Raw genomic sequence first — 24,466 nt, 5'->3', positions numbered from 1 at the left:
TTGTTTGGTCGAAATAGAATATATGCCATATGCATATGTTTGTAAGTAATTTGGAATTGGAATGCAAAATAGGATATAATGTTATATATCTATAAATTTGGTCAACTGAAATGCAAAAAAAAAAAAAAAAAAAAAAATGTAGTAATTGTCTAAGTTAAATAAAAAAGTTCGGAACCAAACATGCATATTATCCAAAACAATAGGGATCATTCATGTACTTTACTCATATTAGTAATATTTTTTTTATTTAGAGTAAATGATATGTTTAATCTCCAAAATCCACTTCTAACCATCTATATTCCGGTTTCCTCCAAATTTTATACAATTTCTATTTTTGTTTTATTATGTTTTAATAACAATTTTTTTCATTACTTTATTAGTTTCCTGCATTTATTGAGGAGCATACTTAAAGAATTTTATAGTCAATTTTAGTTCTCTAAAATTTGCTAATTCCTGCAAACGTAGCTCCTTTTTGTATAAAAGAAATTTGTCTTTCAATAACATTTTGGAATCAATAATTATTATCTTTTTTGAATAATTGTTTGTTCTTGTTTTCGTTTTGCATCAAGCCATCAAATACAATAAATAAATAAATAAATAATAAGAAGCCTATGATAGCTTGTGTTTTTTTTTTTTCCATAAACAATTAAGCCGCATATGATTTACAACCGGTAAATCTAAGGTTACCGACTATTTTGGATGAATTTAAGGAGTCAAAATTAATCTATTTCTTTTATTGGTCACAATTTTCATGATTTTAGAATAGAAAGTTATGTAAAGATGATCATAATAGTCTGTAATACTATTTTTTGCCATTAAAGTTAGATAATACATTTTGGGGGTATAAAAATATAAGTATAAATTGTTTGTCAAATTAACAAAAATGATCAAATATAAGTCTGAGAAATGTTATTAAGTTTTTACATTTTGGAGGTTAGAATGTAAAATATAGAAGTGTGGTGGCTAATGTTGAAACGCTGATACCTGAGGAACTATATAAAGGATTTATAAATTACTTCCTCATGGCCTCATTATCTTCGCACCTGGTTGACTCTCGGCAGATAGAGAGAAAGAGGAAAGTACCCATCTACTCAAATCGATCCAAGTTAAAAGTAGAAATTAACGACGAAATTGAAGTATAATCTTGCAAAAGCAACTTGATCGCAAAATGGACTCTGCTTAAGTTGGGTGCTGCTGGAAATTTGAGGTATGTTCCTCAAAATGATAAATTGATAAAGTATAAGTTATCAATAATTAAAATTGAAGTGTTAATGAAGATTTATACAAGTTATTGAGTAAATTTTAACAATAATCTAAGAGAAAGGTCGATCTGGAATGTCAGAAACGTATGTTGACCTAATTTAGTCAAAGTTGTGAAGTTTTTGAATTAGTATAGTTAAATTGAGTAAGTTAATAACTTTTTGAAGTTAATATGCTGTTGTGTATGTTATAAAAGAATGTAATTAGGGGTAAATGAGTGTAATGATGTGTATTGTATTGTGGATACAAAAAGCAAATCGAACAGGTGGATGGGGACATTAATTTAAACGATGCTTTGAGAGGGGATTGATCCCCAGTGTGCGCTGCTATGTTTATTGCGCAGTCCAAGTATTGGCACTGTATAAGTTAATCGATTATCAATTGAGGTGTTTATGTGTTTCAAAATGAATCCGGATACTTAAAAACATAATTATCACCTAAAGCGTTGATTATTGTTAACATAGGATGAATGTTATGGTGTTCTAACTTGAATCTTTATGCATCATTAGTTGAGAATAATGATGGTGTGACGAGTTGTATAAAGCTATGTGATAAATTTCATTATGGATATGGATGGAAATTATATACATAGAACATATGTAGGTCATGACTATCTCTTTAATCACTACAGGGTATGCATTTACTAGTTATATAAGGCATGTATTTATATATGTCATGGAGATATACTTTTACTTTTGTTATAAAATTTGTAAATTTATATTTACTATGAAGGTTATGCTTTCATGTTTATCGTTTAGGCTACAAATTCTTATTTTCCATGCAGGATATGCATCTTCATTGCTCTGAAAAACAGGGGGGGTTGGGCCAAGCTTATTACTTGGGCCTTTTGGGCCCAACTATCATCAAAATCCCTAGGTGCTAGATTTAAACCTTGGGCTAAGTGGTGGGAATTATAAATTGACCAGGTTCATTAGAAAACCTTGGTGGTTACAGCGTAGATTTTATCATGAAAGGTTAGAACATAATAGCTTAAAGATACATGTGTCAATTAATGTTATGAGAAGTATCAATGTAACACAATCAAGGATTGAAATGAGAAGTCTACTGAGGTGAGTAGTGCCTAAGAGCTGGCATGTTGCTATTTGGTAACTTGTTTATATACTTGTTATGATATGTGTATCTCATGCAGGATTTGAACTGCTGATGTGATTGTATAATGAGAGTTGAGTATGAGTGCTTGGGTTTGAGACTATAATGACCATTGTGTGAAAACGAAGTATATTTGGAGAATGGTGATGAAGAGTTTGAGACGATTCATCCATAGGGGTGATGAGAACATTAAAATAGTGGTATCTATGTATCTGGAGTAAATGCTAAAATATGGTGTATAGGTTATTTGATAAATAACATAAATAATTAAATATAGTTCTAAGGGTAGAAAGTTGAAAAAGTACAATGTAGAAGTGTGGAGGAAAAGTATCCACATATTCAAACCGGTTCAGTTGAAAGAAGAAATTCTGGAAATTATCTATAGAAATTAAGTTATAAGATTGCAAAGGTAAGTTGGTTGCAAATTAAGCAATGAGTTTACAACTCAATGCAGAATTGATAGTAAAACATTAGTTTGTATGATCTGATTGTGTGAAACTAACATAGGTCGCCTAAATTAATTCATGCCTATCTTTTGAATCATAACTTGTATTATACTTTCAAAGAAGTTTTTATGACAAAATGAAAAAAAAAATGTAAGGCTAGTTATGAGATTTTCTACATTATAACCGTTTGGCTCAATTATGAGTTTTGATGAGGTTTTTCTAGATGAAACAAGTTGTATTGGAGACTCACATCTCCTTATATATTTCAGTTCATTTAGGTGCTCAAGTCAACATGTCGATGGAATCTTCATCATCTTCCCGTTCCGATGTGGCCTTTTCTTCTCATGTGTGGAAGTACCATGTTTTTCTTAATTTTAGAGGAGAAGATACTCGTAAAACTTTTGTTGATCATCTCCACACAGCTCTCGTACAACAAGGGATCTATGCTTACAAGGACGATGAAACACTTCCTCAGGGCAAATCAATTGGCCCATCTCTAATGACCGCTATTGAAGACTCACAGATCTCCGTCATCGTATTCTCTAAAAACTATGCAGATTCTTCATGGTGTTTAGATGAACTTGTACATATCATGAAATGCAAGGATAGAAGAGGCCAAATCGTGATGCCTGTATTTTATGACGTTGATCCTTCTGAAGTTAGAAAACAAAAGGGCAAATACGGAGAAGCATTTGTGAAACATGAGTTGGAGAACAACAAAAAGGTTGAATCTTGGAGAAAAGCACTTATGGATGCTGGTAACATTTCTGGATGGGAAACCGAGCACATTGCCAACGGGTGATTTTCTTCTTTCTTTGTGCACTTTTTATGCTTAGGATATGCATGCTCTACTACAAGACATTTATAATTATACCTTATAAGTTATATATATATATATATATATATATATATATATATATATATATATATATATATATATATATATATATATATATATATATATATAAAAGGGATCCAACAAGTATGATTTGAAGAAGTTTTATTAGCTATTTTGAAAACATGTAGAACAGATTTAAGAAGAAGGATGCATGATAATACAGAGGTTGTCATACAAATGGTTCAATTGTTCTTGATGATGTTCATGACCTTAATTGATAAACAAAGGCTTTGATAAGTGACGAATAATAACAAATACTACTGCAAATTAATATTTTCCAAGAATTCACAAAGTAAAGTTTCTCTAGGGTAGTATGTTTAATTTGTAGGCACGAGTCAAAATGTGAGCGTGTGTTGATGATCCTTGTATGTTCAATTTGTAGGCACGAGTCAAAATGCATTGAAAAAATTGTTGACACAATTTCACATAACTTGCATCCTGTAACTTCAAGTGTGGATGACAACCTGGTTGGAGTAGAGACTCGCATGCAAGATTTGATATCAAAGTTACAAATTGGGTTTGGTGGTAAAAGAATGATTGGAATATGGGGGCTTGGAGGTGGTGGTAAGACTACTCTTGCCTCTTCTGTTTATGATAAAATCTCTAGCAAGTTTGATGGTTGTTGCTTTCTAAAAAATATTCGCGAGGAAACAAGTAATAAAAATGGTTTGGAAAGATTGCAAGAGAAAATTCTTTGTGGTGTTTTAAAACAAAAGCAAGTGGATGTAGGGAGAGTTGAAGAAGGAAGAAATATGATAAAGGATAGGTTACACCATAGAAAGGTCTTGATTCTTCTTGATGATGTTGACAACCTTGAGCACCTAGAAGAGTTAGCTGGATCACGTGATTGGTTCGGTGAAGGAAGCCGCATAATAATCACAACTAGAGATGAACATGTATTAACTGCACACAAAGTAGATGTTATACACAATATAAGTTTGTTAAACACTGATGAAGCTATGAAGCTCTTTTGCAAGCATGCACCTCAGGGTTACAGACGTATAAAAGACTATCAGCAGCTTTCGAAAGATGCTGTATCATATGCTGGTGGGCTCCCATTAGCACTTAGAGTTCTGGGTCGTTTTTTATGTGACAAAGAGACGAATGAGTGGAGAAGTGCATTGGATAGATTGAAAGAAATCCCAGATGCTAATATTCTGGAAAAGCTAAAAATCAGCTTTGATGGACTTACGTCCGAGGAGAGAGAGTTGTTCCTAGACATCGCATGTTTCTTTAGAGGTCGGATTAAAGATGAAGATGTAATGATGAAACTTGATGCTTGTGGTTTTCACTCGGTTATAGGCATAAAGGTGTTGGTTCAAAAGGCTCTCATAACTATTTCAGAATATGGAATGTTTGATATGCATGATTTGATACAAGAAATGGCACACTACATTGTTAGAAGGGAACACCCCAAGAATCCTGCAAAACATAGTAGAGTTTGGAAAGAGGAAGATGTTTTAAAAATATGTGCTATGGATGAAACAACGGTAATATTTAGCTTTATCATGATATATTGTATAAAGAAACACTTTTTAGATTTTGATGATCCTGAAACCATTTTTTTTCTGTATTCCAGAACCTTGACAGGATTGAGGCTATACATGTTTTGTGTTTTAGGAGTGATGAATCACAACTAGTTGTTCAGGTTGCTGCAAACATGAAGAAACTTCGGTGGATTGATTTTGATTTTGATTTTGAGCCGATAGAAGATGGATTGATTGAGACTCCACTTGGATTAATTATAATTCCAGAAAATTTTCCACCAAGGGAGCTTTGTTGTCTAACATTGAGGTGGCTCGATGCAAAACAACTCTGGGAAGGTTACAAGGTAATTCTTATTCGTTAATGAATGCAATCCAAACTTTTCAAAATTGTGGATATTGTCCTTTTCTCCTAATTTGGTTTTGGATTTAATTGGTCCCTTACAAAATTAAAAAGACTCTTTTCTCCATATGTAATCCATTCGGGTTTTGTTTTTAAACAAAAAAACATTAATGTTATAGTCTTATAGGTTTATATTCTTTAAATTAAAATATACTCAAAGGGTTTGGGACCAAACATGTGTAAAGCTGAAACCGAATTTATTTAAATTAGTTTATGTTTTTGATATAATTGTTTTATTGTTTTTCCATTTCACTTCTGTTTAAATTATTTTAAAGCTGAAACCGAACATGTACATATACATGTATATATACATACATACATTCACTTATTGTTCATGAATTGCTGGCAAACTTTGTGCATACAGTATCTACCAAATTTGAGGATGATCAAACTTTCACGTTTGGATAGCCTAATCAAGACACCTGATTTTAAGGGGCTTCCGAACCTTGAAAGATTCTTGGTTTATGAATGTTGGTCTTTAGAAGAGATTCATCCATCATTTGGACGTTTGGCAAATATTGTTTATGTGGTGATACAAGATTGTGACAATCTTATGATAGTTCCACCCATTAACCGCTTGAAGAAACTTGAGACTCTTGTGCTCTCGGGATGCACTTCATTTGATAATCTTTCAAAGATCGAACAAAATATGGAGCATCTTGTACCTCACAACATGAACCACATAGGGCTACGGCTTATTAGTGGATGCTTAAGGAAACTAGATCTCAACCGATGCAATTTGGGAGATGGAGACATCAAGTCTGCTGCTTTTTGGGAATTAACCAACTTGCAAGAGTTAAATCTAGAAAGAAATAAATTTGTAAGGTTGAATTTTAGTCTCTTGCAGCTTCCTCGGCTCAAATATCTCAACATAAGATACTGCAAACACCTTTTAGAATTGGCGGAGCTGCCATTAAGTATAGCTGTTGTTGTAGCGGATGGTTGTGAGTCACTTGAAAGCTTTGGAGATATTTCAAACTGTAAATGGTTGTGGAAAGTCTCACTTATTGGGAACCACAAACTTAGTCCACTTGCTGGTGACATAGTACTAAACTCCATGCTCCAGGTTTGGCTTTTCATTTTCATTCTGTACAAGAAGAATAAAGGTGAATCATAATTGAACGTGTTTGTTTTGTGGTAGGGAAACGCGAAAGATTACTTTTTCAGTATCTGCCTTTCAGCCATTGACATTTGGAGGGGGTTTGTAATTTGGGTATACTGGGTGAAGACATATAAGATGTCGCTTCCACATGATTGGTACAATCACTTTTCTGGGATTTTAATGTTCGTCAGTTGTGTCGGCAATTTTCTGGACATTAATATAAGTATCAAGCAGGGCTTAGATGAAAATTTTCAATCCCAGTTTTGGCAGGGGTCTAATCGAAGACATGATACTCAATCTCAAGAGACATGTGTAGGATATGTTTCCTTTGGTTCATTGAGGCACACTGGATGCTTGAATTCAACGTACAATACCATTTCCTTTTCCTTGGAAAATGAGTATTTGTATGGAGGTGAGCTTAGGTTTAGGGCTGTACTCGTTCCTAAAGATGATCTGATGCAAACAACAGAAGTTGAAACAGATTGGTCAGAATTTTGGGATGAGGAAGAAGTTTATAAAAGAAAGACATTTACCTTCCATCATCATCCAAACTCCTCTATCAAGATTTTATGGGAACCTATTGCTCATTATTACTTTTAGATGATTTGTGCTACCAATTTCTTTTAATGAGTTTGTTGATGTCAACCAAAATCTCGGATGAGAAATATATTCAAGAGTCACTTTAGCCTGAGTGTCTTGGATTGTTTATTGATCATGGTTGTTTTTATTAGATAAGATTGCATCCGAAGTGATGAAATCGAAAATTGTATGGGAAAAATTTGTCTTTCTCATACGATATATGTGATTTTAATAACATTTCTACAAGTCGCACCTGTTGGTTGATATTCCATTTCTGCATTATCAAATGTTGTTTATGGAAAGTGATTACAAGTTGCCTTGCTGATATATAAGACTATTATATGGACTCCGGTGCAAGCTCTCACATATCCTTTAACTCATGTAACATGCTCTTTTTACAACCATGTAATTCTAAGTCCATAATGATTGGTAATGGTGTCATACTTCCGATCACTCACATTGGAAAAGCGTTTTCCGCATTCTCCTAGCTGTTTAGCTTTTGTAATTTGGTTTATGTTACATTTGAACTATTTGGTTTCACTGTGAACACGTGACATTGTCTGTGATCTTTACCCTATTCTCTACTCGTTTTCCTCCTTGCTATCGATCACTATTCTAGCTGATGTGGCTCTCACTACATGGAATTGGAATCGTTGACTAGGACATCTCGTATCTTCTGTTATGAATTTTTTGCAATCTAGACATTTTATTTCTAGATCTATAAATAAACTCCCAACTTGCCATGCTTGTTAGCGAAGGAAACATTGTCATTTATCTTTTGAATATTTCAAAACTAAAACTTCTCATATGTTTGAATTTATACATGCAGATTTGTGGACTTCCCCAATTTCAAACACCAAAGGTTTCAAATATTACATATTATTTTAGATGATTTCTCGTATTTTTATGGATGTTTCTGCGTTGTGCAAAATCTGATGTTTTTAATGATTTTTCTACTTTTCATCCCTATGTTTTAACACTATTCAAACAAACCATTCAACTTTTTCAATGTAATAATGGTCAAACAATTCAATAATCAAACTTTACTAAATTTCTTTCTAAAAAATGGCATTAAAGTTCGGTTCTCTTGCTCGTACACCTCTAAACAAAACAGAAAGGCTAAGCGTGTAATCCGCTCCGTCAACACTATTCTTCGCACCTTTTTTCTTCATTAATCTCTTCCACCAAAGTTCTAGGTTAAAGCTATTTTAACTAATGTTCACATACTCAATCTTCTTCCCACTACAACACTTACCTTTAAGAATCCACTTGAAATTATATTAGGTTTTTTTCCCATATATGATCACCTTCGAGTGTTTGGAGTCCTTTGCTATCCAAACACAGTATATGTGTCTACCTCGGTCCCTCCCCCGACTATAGAGGTTATCATTGCCTTGACCTTGTCATATAACATGTCCATATCTCTCGACATGTTATTTTTAATGAGGAGCAATACCATTTCCCTGATTTTCAAGTTGCCCCTTTACCCTCCGATTATGATCCTTTTCCTATTTGATGACCCTTCCAACTGTGACGACCATCACTCTCTTAGTTGTCTCTCCTACGACATCTAATGATACTTCTCTTTCACCTTCTACTATTGTTCCCGATAGCAATCCTTTGTCTAATCACGAATCTTCTCCCTCCTTAGAAAGTTCCTCTAATTCTTCCTTGTTCCACTCTCCTCCACCTTCCCCCTCCAATCACCCTATGACCATCGGTTCTTGTACTAGCTCCCTTGAAACACATCATATGATTTGGTGATTCTTCGTTGACTTTGATCTTCATGTTTTAGAGAGTTTTGGATTCTAGAAATCGAATTCATCCTTGATTCAATTCCTAATTTGATTTTCTTCACTAGAATTCAAGTGATTTTTGCTTTCTCTTTCTAGAAAACCCATTCAAAATCACTTTCTCTCTCTAGAAAAACTCAAGATCTTATCGATTGATCAAAGGTGGTGTACTTGCCTTACGATTCTTGTGTAACGCCCATTCCTGCTATGTATTTTAATAAGAATTATTCATTTTTGCAAGGGACTCGATGAGGCCCCAAACTCGTCGAGTAGAAACGGATCTTTTGGGACGCAAGACTTGAAGTCTACTCGACGAGTTGAGAAGCCTCAACTCAACGTGTTGGGTTGCTAGAGTGAAACCCTAATTTTTGGGGTCTGCATCCTATTTAAGGACCTTAACACTTCATTGTGGCATCCTTCATCGCCTCCCTCGGTCCAGCAAAACCCTAATTCGTGATCTTGAGCCTTTTGAGTGTGTGTGTGTGAGTGAAATAAGAGTGATTCCGTCGTATTTCCTTAAAGGGATGGAAGTTAGAAGTGCTTGGTTGAAGGAAGAAGCTTCAGATCCAGAGAGTTCTTTGTCAAAGCAGCCTTATTGAGGTATAAAGTCTATACATTGACTATTCATTTACTAGATCTCTTTACGGAGTAGTTTAGGGATTTAAAGGGCCGATTATGGAACCATTCATGGATGCAAGCATGTTTTGGAGTCATGACTTCATATCTAGATCCCTAGAGGGACTTCATGGCATAAAGGTGTCAACTTTATGGCGATGGGAGTCCCATGCAACTTGTGAACCACTTTTTAGGTCCTTTTGAGCTAAATAACCCATGCACCGACGTAAAGTTGGAAACTTTACGTGGTATATTGACCCTAGGGAACAAGATCTATGATTTGAATGCAGTAAGCCCGACTAGAAACGTTTGTATGGATTTAGACTATGGGGGACTCGACGAGTTTTTCATACAGCTCATCGAGTTGGGTCGTGGTCCACCAACCTTTTCTGTTACTAAGTAAACTCGTTGAGTCTAGGAGATGACTCAACGAGTTGGTCATGGTTTTGGTTCATGAAGATTGAGGAACTCGACCAGTTCAAATAAGGACTCGGCGAGTTGTGAGTGAAAGGTCCCAACTATATTATGAAGATTGAGGAACTCGACGAGTTCAAGGAGGAACTCGACAAGTTGTGAGCGAAATGTCTCGACTATGTATGAGGAGGAACTCGACGAGTGGGATCGAGATTTCTAGGGTTTAATGGATCATGGAACTCAACGAGTTGATGGACCAACTCGGCGAGTTGAGTTAATCAGGATGTTGAATTTGACTTTGACCTTTGCCCAGAGTTGACACTTAAAAGGGTTATGAGTATGAAAGAGTAATTATAAGGGATTTCATGTGTAGGAGTTGAGGAGAGTTGATTCTAGAGCCGAGGACATATCAGCTACTTCACGACATTTTAGGTGAGTTACCTTCCAATAGAAGTGGGTTGAAGGCACCAATATCGGCCCACTAGTAAGAGCTATAGTATAGATGATTGTCTTTGTGATAATTATCTGTTATGTCACAATTTGTTATGCTTTATGTGCTAGTATGCTATGATGTTATGTAATAGTGGTAGGAGGGGTAGGATAGACCCCAGTACCGGTCGATAGGGCTGCAGGGGTATGCCAACACCTGAATAAGCTAGGTAGTATATGACTTATGTTTATGCACTAGGATGCTTTGTGGTAGAAGTAGGGGTGAGATAGTCCCCGGTACCGGTCGAAAGGACAGAAGGGGTAGGCCAGCACCCTGATATGCTAGGAGAGGTACCGATCGAAAGGATCGAAGGGGTAGACCAACACCCTAATATGCTAGGCAAGGTACCGGTCAACAAGACCGAAGGGGTAGGCCAACACCCTGATATGCTAGGCAAGTGATCAGTTGAAAGGGACTGGAGGGGTAGCTAGTACCAGGATATGTTAGACAGTATGTTTATTGTATGGTATGTGTTATGATGGGGGAAGTCACTAATGTTTTGTGATTATGTGGTATGTGGTATGATAGAGAATATGATACAAAAATGGGTTTTATATAAAATAGGGGAAAAGTGGAGATTTGTGCTTATGGTTTTCAGTTTTTGTTTCAGGTACTTCTTCTTCGAAGGAAAAGGAGTTGGCACGGTAGCAGCGCATCACACACATGATTTTCTGCATTATGAGATTCTTGGGATTTGTACTCTGAAATTGTTACTATCTTATGACATGATTTTGAGACATATGATCTATGGTTTTTATGAAATGAAATAACTTGATGATGTTTTCTATACATTGTTTTATGATTCGTTATATCAAAATGAAAATTTTGGTCTAGAATTTTGGGATGTTACAAGTTGGTATTAGAGCCTTGGTTTGAGGGATTCAGACGCACTTTCGGGGGTGTCTAGACTCAAATCGATGGTTTGAAAGGTTTTTACAAGAAAATAGTTTTTTTAAAAATTAAAATAAAGAGCTTTGAGAAAGAACAAGGTGTGTGATGCGTGCAATCAACCGAGCTCAAGTAAGTTTTCCCCAAGATACCCATACATGTTACGTTATGATATATGATGTGATTATGAGAACTGCATGCTAGATTAGGGCTGAGGATCTAGTAAGGATGCCTTATATGCCTATTGTATGCGTATGAGAACTACATCCTAGATTAGGGCTAAAGATCTAGGAGGATGCCTGATATGCCTGTTATATGTGCTTATGGAGCTACATGATAGTACTGACTGGTCAGTGATATGATAGCCTGGTTATGGTATGCTTGGTTTTCGTTACTCAATGCACGAATGCTGCTTGCTTTGTGCTTTTAGGAGTCCTAGTTATGTTTAACTAACTAGTAAATGAATATGTTAAGTTACATATTACGAGGACTAAATAATTTCAGAAGGTTAGGTTTAGCCTTATTTCGCAACTCTCGTTTGAGTCTAACCGTTGTAGGGGGAGACCTTTCATTCGAAGAATTATATGGTCTTAGTGATATGTAATGGTATTCACGAGCTAGTTAGGGAGAGAGAGAGCAGGGACTTCTTATGCAACTGATGGTGGAGAGTGGGGTTGGAGAGTTACCCTAGGGAAAGCCTAGGATGAGATTAGTGCAACAAGTAGTAAAAGTGAAAGGGACTTGGTGAAGCCAAGGCAATCCTTGAGGAAAGTACGGATAGATGTGGAAGGTAGTATGGGCCAGTACTATTGAAAACAGAGGATCCGTACCCGAGTCAAGGAGGGCTGAGATAGAACCAGGGAACTTATAGAGTGTGTAATACCTCTCAAGATTATGTATGACCCTGACGATTAGGTGTTTTGTTTCAGAATGGTGGTGACACATTTCAGAGCAGGAGGTTCGGGTTCAGGTTCAGGGGTGGGTTCCGAGTCGGTTGATGATGGGTCATGTGAGTTCACCACGTCAGAGATTACGAGTGGCATCCTTGAGGCGACCCTGGTGATTTTCGTGTCGATCAAGGAAGAGATCATTGAGCTGATGGAGGATCGTCTTAAGGCATTCTAGAGTGACATGGCATCTAGCCAGGGACGTACACACTCTCCTTCAAGGACTTTAGGGGATGTGGTGCACCAGACTTTCACGGGGTGAAGGACCCCATTGTGGACAAGAGGTGGATTGCATACATCGATTCTGCACAGTTAACGAGCTTCTACCCTGAGGGGTCGAAGGTCCGGTATGTTGCAGGGTGTTTGAGAGACAGAGCTAGAGACTGGTGGGAGGCAGTTAGTGATTCGTTGGGAGGCCCAACCATTGAGGCTATGACTTGGTAAGGATTTGTGACCAGTTTTAGGGCTGAGTTTGCGCTAACAGTGGTATGACTTGGTAAGGATTTGTGACCAGTTTTAGGGCTGAGTTTGCGCTAACAGTGGAGATTCAGCAACTGGCCACATATGCCTCAAATGCATCCACCACAAACTCGACTTAAGCACAAGCCTTTCATTCTCAGTGCCACGTCACTCAGGGAAACCATGATTAGTATGTTGACTCGTGCACATATGACATCCTCTGCTGCCAATGTCACTGCACCAGAACACTACATGGGTAATCTACAAGTTTCTTTTGGTAATGGAGAAAAGCTCCCTATTTCTTACATGGGTTCTCATAAAATCTCTAAAACTTATTGCTACGAGATGTTTTGGTTATTCCTAAATTAACCAAAAATTTAATTTCCATTAGCAAACTTACTCTAGATCACCCCGTTGATGTGCTTTTCTCTCAATCATTTTTTAACATTCAAGACAGGGCAAGCAAACAAGTGATAGCACAAGGAAAGTGTGAAGATGGTTTATATGTTCTAAAAGATGACCCAACGACTTTGGTTGCACTTTCTGGAGTTTCTAGCAAAGCACCGTTTGAAATTTGGCATAGTAGATTAGGGCACACTTCGGTTGATGTTATTTCTTCTTTGAACAGATTGGGTCTTTTGAATGTTACTTCTATTTTACCAAAACCTATTTTATGTGAATCTTACCAACTTTCAAAGGGACAACGTTTACCTTTTGAAAACAATCCGAAACGTGCAACAAATCCTTTAGATATTGTTCATTGTGATTTATGGGGCTTGCTCTTGTTCTGTCTGATGGGTACCTTTATTATGCTATTTTTGTTGATGATTACTCACGCTTCACCTGGTTTTATCCCTTAAAAACTAAAAATGGGTTTTATGCTGTCTTAAACGCCTTTATTAAACTTGTTCAAACACAGTTTTCTAGGCACATCAAGGTGTTTCAAAGTGATGGTGGTACAGAATTTGCCAATAACACTGTTTGCAAAATCTTTTAAGACAATGGAATATTTCATCAAATTTCTTGCCCATTCACTCCTCAACAAAATGGTCGTGCTAAATGAAAACATAAGCATCTTATTGAAATCGGGTTATCTATGTTGTTCAATTCTCACATTCCCACATCTCATTGGGTTGATGTGTTTAGTTCTACAGTCTTTATTATTAATTGCCTACCCACTAAACTGCTGGACAATCGGTCTCCTTACGAGCTTCTCTATTCACGCATACCACAATATGGTAATTTCAAAACTTATGGTTTCCTTGTGTATCCTTATTTATGAGATTACTCTGCTTACAAATTGGCACCATAGAGTTTTCCTTGTGTTTTTATTGGTTATCAAACTCAATATAAAGGATACAAATGCTTGGACCCGGTTACCTCTCGTGTGTACATCACAAGGCATGCAAGGTTTTATTGTTGGGTTTTATACAAACAATCCTATGTGTACATGCAACCCTAGCATTGGATCTATGTCTTCACTATTAGATATACAACATTATGAACACATAATAAAACCCTAAAGATGATTGCTATTTTCGAAATTAACCAAGAAAGTTAGATTCCATACCTCTTGTTGTTATATTGTAATAACAACTTGAATCTTCAAACCCTAGGTCTTGAAAGCAAGCACCACAAGTGTAGTGCCTCTAATGGCTCACAAACACCAAGAGCAAATGGAGAGGCTATAGAGAGAGACGAGAGGTATAAAAATTCATCCCTAAGAAGCCTTGGGAAGGTATGGACGAATTCATGAGCCAAAGGGGTGTTTATATAGGTGTAGAGATAGGGTTTCAGTCCTTATCTTTATCTAGTTGCTTGCCCACCAAGCAAACCACAAGATAAGCTTTGAATCCTTATCATGGACGAATTTTAAGGCCTTATCACCTTAAATTCGTCCAACCTATCCTTAGGATAATCCTTACCCTATTTTGTAACTATCACATAATTACAATTCAGCCCCTCTAGTTTAATTAATTACATTTGATCACAAAATTAATTCTTAATTAATTATTGACCAATATTAATTAAACAAATATGATTTCTCCTTTAATATATTATTCTTCTAACATATTAATAAATCATAATAACCTCTCTCTCTCTCTATTATTTCTCCAGTCAAGTTACTTTGGTGAAGGCAACCCAAAAGGACCATGTACAATCGGGTCAAGTACTTACCAATTATTCTTACAGGCTAAAACACGGGTTAGCTATGTTGTTCAATTCTCACATTCCCACATCTCATTGGGTTGATGTGTTTAGTTCTACAGTCTTTATTATTAATCGCCTACCCACTAAACTGCTGGACAATCGGTCTCCTTACGAGCTTCTGTATTCACGCATACCACAGTATGGTAATTTCAAAACTTATGGTTTCCTTGTGTATCCTTATTTATGAGATTACTCTGCTCACTAATTGTCACCACAGAGTTTTCCTTGTGTTTTTATTGGTTATCAAACTCAATATAAAGGATACAAATGCTTGGACCCGGTTACCTCTCGTGTGTACATCACAAGGCATGCAAGGTTTAATGAGGTCGCTTATCCCTTCAAAGGTTCTCTTCCTCACACAGATCTATCATTTTTAGAGTTGTGATCTTTTTTAGATGATAGGTCGACTATTGTTACCTCGTCTGGGTTGGTTTCGAAACCCACGACTGTTCGGTCCACCTTTGCTCTTAACGAGCCTGTTCAGCCTACTATGTGTTAACTGTGTGACTCCACTTCTGGGGCTCCAGCAACCATGTCGCATCTCAATTCACCACCTGCTGAGGATCCATCACCTACTTCTGATTCCCCATCCAACATGACTAATGATGATGACTTGTCTTCTCCACCAGCCTCTACCACAGACAACCTACACACTTCTCCACTGGCATCTCATCATATGATTACCCATTCCAAATCAGGTATATTCAAGCCACGCCATATTACTGATTTTGGGCTTCTTGCTCAGCATGCCTTACATGCCTCGTTGCTTTCTACAAAAGAACCCAAAGGATACAAGTCTGCTTCTAAAAATCCACAGTGGCTTATGGCAATGCGTGATGAAATCGTGGCTCTACATCAAAACAAAACTTGGAGTTTAGTTCCACGACCTCTTGGATCTAATGTGGTTGGTTCCAAGTGGGTTTATCGTATAAAATACAACTCTGATGGCTCTATTGAACGATATAAAGCACATCTCGTTGCTCAAGGGTTTTCTCAACTTCATGGAGTTGATTACTCCTATACTTTTAGCCCGGTAGTTAAAGCTTCCACTGTTAGAATTGTTCTATCTTTAGCTGTTTTGCATCGATGGCGTCTTCCTCAACTAGATGTTAAAAACGCTTTTCTACATGGTTATCTAAATGAAACAGTTTATATGGAGAACCACCAGGATTCTTTAATTCTATTTTTCCGAATCATGTATGCAAACTTTCGAAAGCTTTATATGGCTTAAAACAAGCTCCTAGAGCATGGTTTCATCGACTTAGCTCTTTTCTTCTTGTCAAATGGTTTACTTGTAGTCGAGCTGACACATCTTTGTTCATTTTTTCTAGAGACTCATGTCTTATGTATCTTCTAGTATACGTGGATGATTTAATTCTTACAGGTAATCAAGAATCTGTGATTCATTCTTTTACTAACCATTTGCATCAAGAGTTTGCTATCAAAGACCTTGGCGATCTTAGTTATTTTTTGAGGTTAGAAGTCAGCTATATCGATGATGGTTTATTCCTTAATCAATCGAAATATGCTAAAGACATTTTGACTCGCGCTGACCTTCTAGAGTCTAAACCTGTTCCCACTCCACTTGCTACTCATGAGACGTTCAATCCTCATGGTACTCCGTTCTCTGATCCTACTCTTTATAGGTCTCTTGTTGGGGCTCTACAATATCTTACGATTACACGACCTGGTATGTAGTATGATGTCAACCAAGCAAGTCAGTACTTACATGCTCCTACGATTGCTCACTTCCAATCTGTAAAATGTATCCTTCGCTATGTCAAGGGAACTATTGCTTTTGGACTCACCTATAGTCGTCCTCACTCCACTAATATTCTAGGTTACTTTGATGCCGATTGGGCCAGATGTTTGGAAACACGTTGCTCTACATATGGTTACTCGATCTTTCTTGGAGGTAATTTGGTTTCGTGGAGTGCTAAGAAGCAACCTACTGTTTCTCGTTATAGTTATGAGTCTGAGTATCGTGCTATGGCTAACACAACTACTTAAATTGTTGGGATCACTCATCTTCTTCGATAATTACATGCTCTACCTCCAGATAGACCGACTTTGCTTTTTGATAATAAGAGTGCTCTTTTCATGATTCAGAATCCGATCTCTCATAAACGTGCAAAACATCTTGGTCTTGATTATCATTTTATTCGAGAACTTGTAGCATTTGGCAAGTTATATACCAATTTCATTCCAACCAAGCTTCACGTGGTTGACATATTCACTAAAAGTCTTCCGTGTGCTCAGTTTGAACATTTTCACACCATGCTTCGTCTTGGTCCACCACCGCTAAGCTTGAAGGGGGATATTAGATAATGATCTTGTATTGATTAGTATGTATTTGTTTATGTCTTTATCTCTCCATGATTATAGGAGAGTATGTTTTTATTCTTAATTATAAATACACAAGATCACACACTATTAATGTGTTCAATCTGTTTCTATATTGGGTCAAGTGGGTGAAGACTTATAATATGTCGCTTCCACATGATTGGTACGATCACTTTTCTGGGATTTTGATATTCTTCCAAAACAAGAGATTTAATGGGAACCATCAAGTTGGGTGTACACAACATTTTTCAATCTGAGTCTAATGAAACACGTGAGGCGCAATATGAAGAGTCGACATATGTAGGATATGTTTCCTTTAGTTCGTTGAGCAGGAACATCACATGCTTGAAATCAACATACAATTTCATTTCGTTTTCCTCTGAAGACGGGTCTATGTATGCAGATAGTTGTAGGTTTAGGTATGTATACAATAGATTCCTCAGAATTTTGGTATAAGAAAGACATTTATGGAAAGACATTTACCATAGAACATGATTTAAACTCCTCTAATAAGATTTTATGGAGACCTTTGATTTGGTAGATATATTCCCAGAGGTCCTTTGACTACCTACCAGTTTTCCTCTCTAGATGATCTTTTGCATCACCATTATTGATCTGTGGTACCAATTTATTTTCATGAATTGGGTACTGTCAACCGAAGTTTATGCTGAGAAATATACTCAAGAGTCAAGAGTCACTTTAGTCTCAAATTCTTCGTTTTTATTTATCGATCATGAATGTTGTTTTTCTTAACAAGGATTACACACAAACCGATTAGATCAAGAATGACATGGTAAAATGTTTGTTTCTCATATGATACATGTGAACCATGGGCGACTTGTCATATGGAACTTAGAACCGAAATGCAAATTTGGTAATATGAAAATGTATGTATCCAACATGCATACATGTCATATGTATATATGCATGTATATTTTTATATCCTATTCATGGTAATTCGTAAATATATATTTGTTATGCATACTATGTAGGCAAATTGTTTGGTCGAAATAGAATATATGTCATATGCATATGTTTGTAAGTAATTTGGAATTGGAATGCAAAATACGATATAATGTTATATATCTATAAATTTGGTCAACTGGAATGCCAAAAAAAAAAAAAAAAAAAAAAGTTACTGAGTTAAATAAAAAAGTTAAGGACCAAACATACATACTATCCAACACAATAGGGACCATTCATGTACTTTACTCATATTTGTAATCTTTTTTTATTTAGAGTAAATGACATGTTTAATCTCCAAAATCCACTTCTAAGCATCCATATTCCGGTTTCCTCCAAATTTTATGCAATTTCTATTTTTGTTTTATTACGTTTTAATAAACAAAATTTTTCATTACTTTATTAATTTCCTACATTTATTGAGGAGCATACTTAAACTTAAAGAATTTTATTGTCAATTTTAGTTTTCTAAAATTTGCTAATTCCTGCAAATTTAGCTCCTTTTTATATAAAAGCAATTTGTCTTTCAATAACATCTTGGAATCAATAATTATTATCTTTTTGAATGATTGTTTGTTTTTGTTTTCGTTTTGCATCAAGTCATCAAATGCAATAAATAAATAAATAAATAATAAGAAGCCCATGATAGCTTGTGTGTGTTTTTGTTTCCATGAACAATTAAGCCGCATATGACTTAAAACCGGTAAATCTAAGGTTACCGACTATTTTGGACGAAATTAAAAAGTAAAAATTGATCTATTAGGTTACAATTTTCATGATTTTAGAATAGAAAGTTATGTAAAAATGGCCATAATAGTTTGTAATACTGTTTTTTGCCATTGAAGTTAGATAATAAATTTTGGGGGTATAAAAATATAAGTATAATTTTTTTGTCAAATTAACAAAAATGATTAAATATAATTCTGAGAATTGTTATTAAGTATTTACATTTTGGAGGTTAGAATGTAAAATATAGAAGCTAATGTTGAAACGCCAATACCTGAGGAAATATATGAACGATTTATAAATTACTTCCTCACTATCTTCGCACCCTGGTTGACACTTGGCAGATAGAGAGAAAGAGGAAAGTACCCATCTACTCAAATCGATCCAAGTTGAAAGTAGAAATTAACTATGAAATTGAAGTATAATCTTGCAAAAGTAACTTGATCGCAAAATGGACTCTGCTTAAGTTGGGTGCTGCTGGAAATTTGAGGTATGTTCCTGAAAATGATAAATTGATACAGTATAAGTTATCAATAATTAAAATTGAAGTATTAGTGGTTATTGACTAAATTCTATCATTAAGTTAAGAGAATTAATGTCAATATGGAATGTCAGAAACGTATTTTGACCTAATTTAGTCAAAGTTGTGAAGTTTTTGAATTATTATAGTAAGTTAATCATTTTTGAAGTTAATACGTTGTTGTGTGTGTTATAAACGAATGTAATTAGAGGGAAATGAGTTTAATGATGTGCATATGTGCTGTGGATACAAAAAGAAAATCGAACAGGGGGATGGAGACATTAATTTAAATGAGTATGGGTAGTGATTGGAACTCGTTTGGTGTAAACAGAGGCCCACCTAAAACATAATTATCACCTATAGCATTGACACAATATAGATTATTATTAACATATGATGAATGGTATGGGGTTCTAACTTGAATCTTTATGCATCATTAGTTGAGAATAATGATGGTGTGACGAGTTGTATAAAGCTATGTGATAAATTTCATTATGGATGTGGTTAGCGAAAGTGTTTATCAAAGGTGCTGGATTATGGTGGTGGCATAACCACATAAATAGCTGATGAGTCATACGGTTGAAGGGCATATAAAAGAGGAATTATGATACATTATGTGGGTTCTGTCAATGAAAAGCCAGAGATCGTGTTAATATGTGAATGCTGAAATACCATGGAGGTATTGTTATATAGGTATTGTCATTAATAAAAATGCCATAAAGGTAAGAAAAATGAAATACCATGAATGTAAAGTTATTGAAATACCATGTGGATTATATCTATATACCATGGAAGTATTGTTAGAGAAATACCATAGAGGTAATGTGACTGAAATACTATGGAGGTAGTCGTCATAATAAATATGGAGGCCTTATATGTTGTGAACTATGGAAATTATATGCATATAACATATGGAGGTCATGGCTATAATTTGACTGTTTTGATGAGTATGATACATTTTCCCATGGAGGCGCTATGTAATTAAATTTATCTTGGAAGTTACAACTATATCTTTAATAACTACAGGGGATCCATTTACTAGTTATAAAATGCATGTATTTATAAATGTCATGGAGATTTTACTTTTACTTTTTTTATAAATTTTGTACATTTATGTTTACAATGGAGGTTATGCTTTCATATTTGTCATTCAGGCTACACATTCTTATTTTCCATTGAGGAAATGCATCTTCATTGCTATTAAAAAAAAGTTTGGGTCAACTATCTTAAAAATAAATCCCCATGTGCTAGTCTTAAATGATACATGTGTCTGTTAATGTAATGATAAGTGTTAGTGTAACACAGTTGAGGATTGAAATGAGAAGTCTAATGAGTTGAGTAATGCATGAGAGTTGGCATGTTGCTATTTGATAACTTGTTTATATACTTGTTATGATATGTGTATCCCTTGTAGGATTTGAACTGCTTACGTGACTGTATTATGAGTTAAGTATGATTAATTAGGCTTGAGATTATAATATGATTATTTGTCACCATTTTGTGACAACTAACCATGATGAACCTAGTAATTGAGAATGGTGGTAAAGAGTCTTAGGTGTTAGTTTGATTTTCTGAAGCAAAAATTAATGAAGTCTGTGGACCACCTCTGCAACCCTCTGCAGTAAAAGAGGTGGACCAAACGGCTGCAGACTATAATAAGAAGCGTGTTTGTTTTTTTAACATCTGCATACTGCTGCAAATATTAAAAAATTAAAATAAACTATTTTTTTAAACTGAAAATAGCTTTTTAATACGTAAAATTTAATAATGTATAACATTTCGGTAAAAATTAATGATATTTGAGTAAAAAAGAATGATATTTCAACAAAAAAAAATAAAGATATTTTAATAAAAAATAATGATATTTCATCAAGAAATTATCATTATTGAATATAAAAAAATGAAAAATAAATTCAATAAGAAAAAACGAAAAAAAATGTGAAATAAAATTTTAATAACATATAATCAAAATTTCAGCAATAAAAAAAGAAGAAGAAGAGGTTGGAAGAGGCAGTACAAGTGTTGTGCCAAACAGAGCACGCGCAGAGGTTTTTGACTCAGAAGACTTCTAAAAAACAAACAACTGTGAGATGAAAAGTGTTACGTGTGTGTTGCGTCGCGCAGCAGTAAGAGGTTTGAAGAGGGTTTTTCCAAAAAGACAAACAACACCTTAGACGATGTATCCATAGGGTTGATGAGAAAGTTAAAATCTCATATTGTTGAGGAAATGATAGTTAAATCCGTTTGTGCAATGGAACCTGTATCCCTGGTATGTAAGAAGTTATGAACATCCATATTATAGGTAATAACAAGATCTTAATAAATTCTTTATGCTTGTAAGTGTATTAAGAGGGAGAGGTTGTTTTTGTGTGGGACAAGTCTAAGTGATGGAACATAAGGAGTTTAATGTTTGATGTAAGGAATCCAAGTTAAAGATCTTTTAATAATTGTAATACTCTTAGGGGGCTTTCAGTTTGTGCGATTGTTTTTGTACATAATATGATAGTAAAGTTGTAACATATAGTGCTTAGTAAAGAAATCTTGAAGGGTAAATATGTTCTCTCTTGTGGAGAGAGAGAGAGAGGGGAGGGAGAGAGATACTTCAATTATGAGTTCTGACAAGGTTTTTCTACATGATAACAGGTTGTAACGGAGACTCGCATCTCCTTGTATATTTTATTTCATTAGGGTGCTCAAACCACGTACATTCTATCTCAACAAATCAACATGTCGATGGCATCTTCATCATCTTCTCCTTCCGATGTGACCTTTTCTTCTGAGGTGTGGAAGTACCATGTTTTTCTTAGTTTTAGAGGAGAAGATACTCGTAAGACGTTTGTGGATCATCTGTACACAGCTCTTGTACAACAAGGGATCTTTAGTTACAAAGACGATGAAACACTTCCTCGGGGCGAATCAATTGGTCCATCTCTTGTGACGGCTATCGAAGAATCACAGATAGCCATCATCATATTTTCTAAAAACTACGTAGATTCGTCATGGTGCTTAGATGAACTTGTACATATCATTAAATGCAAGGATACAAGAGGACATATCGTGATACCCATATTTTATGATGTTGATCCTTCTGAAGTTCGAAAACAAAAACACAAATACCGGGAAGCATTTGTGAAACACGAGTTGAAGAACAAGACCAAGGTTGAATCTTGGAGAAAAGCACTTGTGGATGCAAGTAACATTTCTGGATGGGAAACCGAGTATGTTGAGAACGGGTAATTTTCTTCTTTATCTGTGACTTTTTATGCTTAAGATATGTGTGCTCTACTACAAGACATTTACACTTTTTATGTTTAAGATATGATGCTAAATTCATGATGGTAAAATACATGTTTTTAGAGAACACTAGTCATGTATAATGATGAAATTAGTTATACCTGTGCTATGCAATAATCTAATAACAATTGTCTATATTTTAGGCTTTCATAGGCTTTAACTAGATCACTTGACAAAACCCGGATAATAATCACTACTGCGGGAGATTAACATATGCTAAGAACTCACATGGTAGAATTCTCTAGGGTAGAAGTTTATGATAAGGCTATTTGTCAATGTGAGTGTGTGTTAATGATCCTTATATATTCAATTTGAAGGCATGAGTCTAAGTGCATTAAAGAAATTGTTGACACAATTTCACAAAGGTTGCAACCAATAACTTCAAGCGGGGATGACAACCTGGTTGGAGTAGAGGCTCGGATGCAACATTTTATGTCAAAATTACAAATTGAGTTTGGTGGTAAGAGGATGATTGGAATATGGGGGGTTGGGGGTGGTGGTAAGACAACTCTTGCCTCTTCTGTTTATGATGAAATCTCCATCAAGTTTGATGGTCGCTGCTTTCTAAAAAATATTCGGGAAGAATCAAGTAATCAAAACGGTTTGGAAAGATTGCAAGAACAAATTCTTTGTACTGTTTTGAAACAGAAGCAACTAAATGTAGGGAGAGTTGAAGAAGGAAGGCGCACGATAAAGGATAGGTTACACCATAGAAAGGTGTTGATTGTTCTTGATGATGTCGACAACCTTGAGCACCTAGAACAGTTAGCTGGATCACGTGATTGGTTTGGTGAAGGAAGTCGAATACTAATCACAACTAGAGATGAACATATATTAACTGGACACAAAGTAGATGTTATACACAATATTAGTTTATTAAACAATGATGAGGCTATGAAGCTCTTTTGCAAGCATGCACCTTGTGGTCACAAACCTTTAGAAGATTACGAGTTTCTTTCAAAAGATGTAGTTTCTTATGCAGGTGGGCTCCCATTAGCCCTTAGAATTCTCGGTCGTTTTCTAGGTGACAAAGAGATGAATGAGTGGAGGAGTGCCTTGGATAGATTGAAAGAAATTCTAGATGCTAATATCTTGGAAAAGCTAAAAATCAGCTTTGATGGACTCAAGACTCTGGAGAAATAGTTGTTCCTTGATATTGCATGTTTCTTTTGAGGGCATGATTATAAAAATGAAAAGATTATGATGATACTTGATGCTTGTGGTTATCATCCTGTTATAGGCATAAAGGTGTTGGTTCAAAACTCTCTCATAACTATTACAGAACATGGAAGGTTTGATATGCATGATTTGGTACAAGAAATGGCACATTACATTGTTACAAGGAAACACCCCAAGAATCCTGAAAAACATAGTAGAGTTTGGAAGAAGGAGACATTCTAAAAATATCTTTGAGATCATTACATATGTTATGTGTTTGCATGTTTACTGAGCGGGGGTCCGATAACCATTCTGTAGGTTGTTTATCTTTGTGATTATTTCATGTGTATGTGTTTATATGTT

The 24,466-nt window shown here is 35.4% G+C and overlaps 1 protein-coding gene and 1 pseudogene across 7 annotated transcripts; both read left to right on the top strand.

Annotated features, from left to right (window-relative positions):
* Positions 1-1,036: 1,036 nt before the first annotated feature.
* LOC145008157 (TMV resistance protein N-like) lies at positions 1,037-7,763 on the top strand. Of its 6 annotated transcripts, none has more exons than XM_078966775.1 (7): positions 1,037-1,207; positions 2,045-2,234; positions 3,086-3,614; positions 4,043-5,204; positions 5,294-5,545; positions 5,966-6,667; positions 6,743-7,763. In XM_078966775.1, exons 2-7 carry the CDS (start codon positions 2,228-2,230, stop codon positions 7,301-7,303), a joined length of 3,213 nt encoding a protein of 1,070 aa, XP_078822901.1. In that variant the 5' UTR covers positions 1,037-1,207; positions 2,045-2,227; the 3' UTR covers positions 7,304-7,763. The 6 variants fall into 6 exon arrangements, with proteins under 6 accessions (XP_078822901.1, XP_078822903.1, XP_078822904.1 ...); XM_078966777.1 differs by having other exon boundaries at positions 2,045-2,330; XM_078966778.1 differs by lacking the exon at positions 2,045-2,234.
* An 11,634-nt stretch (positions 7,764-19,397) lies between these two features.
* LOC145013076 (TMV resistance protein N-like) lies at positions 19,398-24,466 on the top strand (annotated as a pseudogene). The gene is made up of 3 exons (XR_013664823.1): positions 19,398-19,621; positions 22,295-22,884; positions 23,263-24,466. The product of XR_013664823.1 is annotated as a TMV resistance protein N-like (transcript).

Source organism: Lactuca saligna, chromosome 8, assembly GCF_052625555.1.
Source record: "Lactuca saligna cultivar CGN05327 chromosome 8, ASM5262555v1, whole genome shotgun sequence".
NCBI lineage: Eukaryota > Viridiplantae > Streptophyta > Magnoliopsida > Asterales > Asteraceae > Lactuca > Lactuca saligna.
Note: the sequence above shows the minus strand (reverse complement) of the source record. Positions and strands in the feature narration are given on the sequence as shown.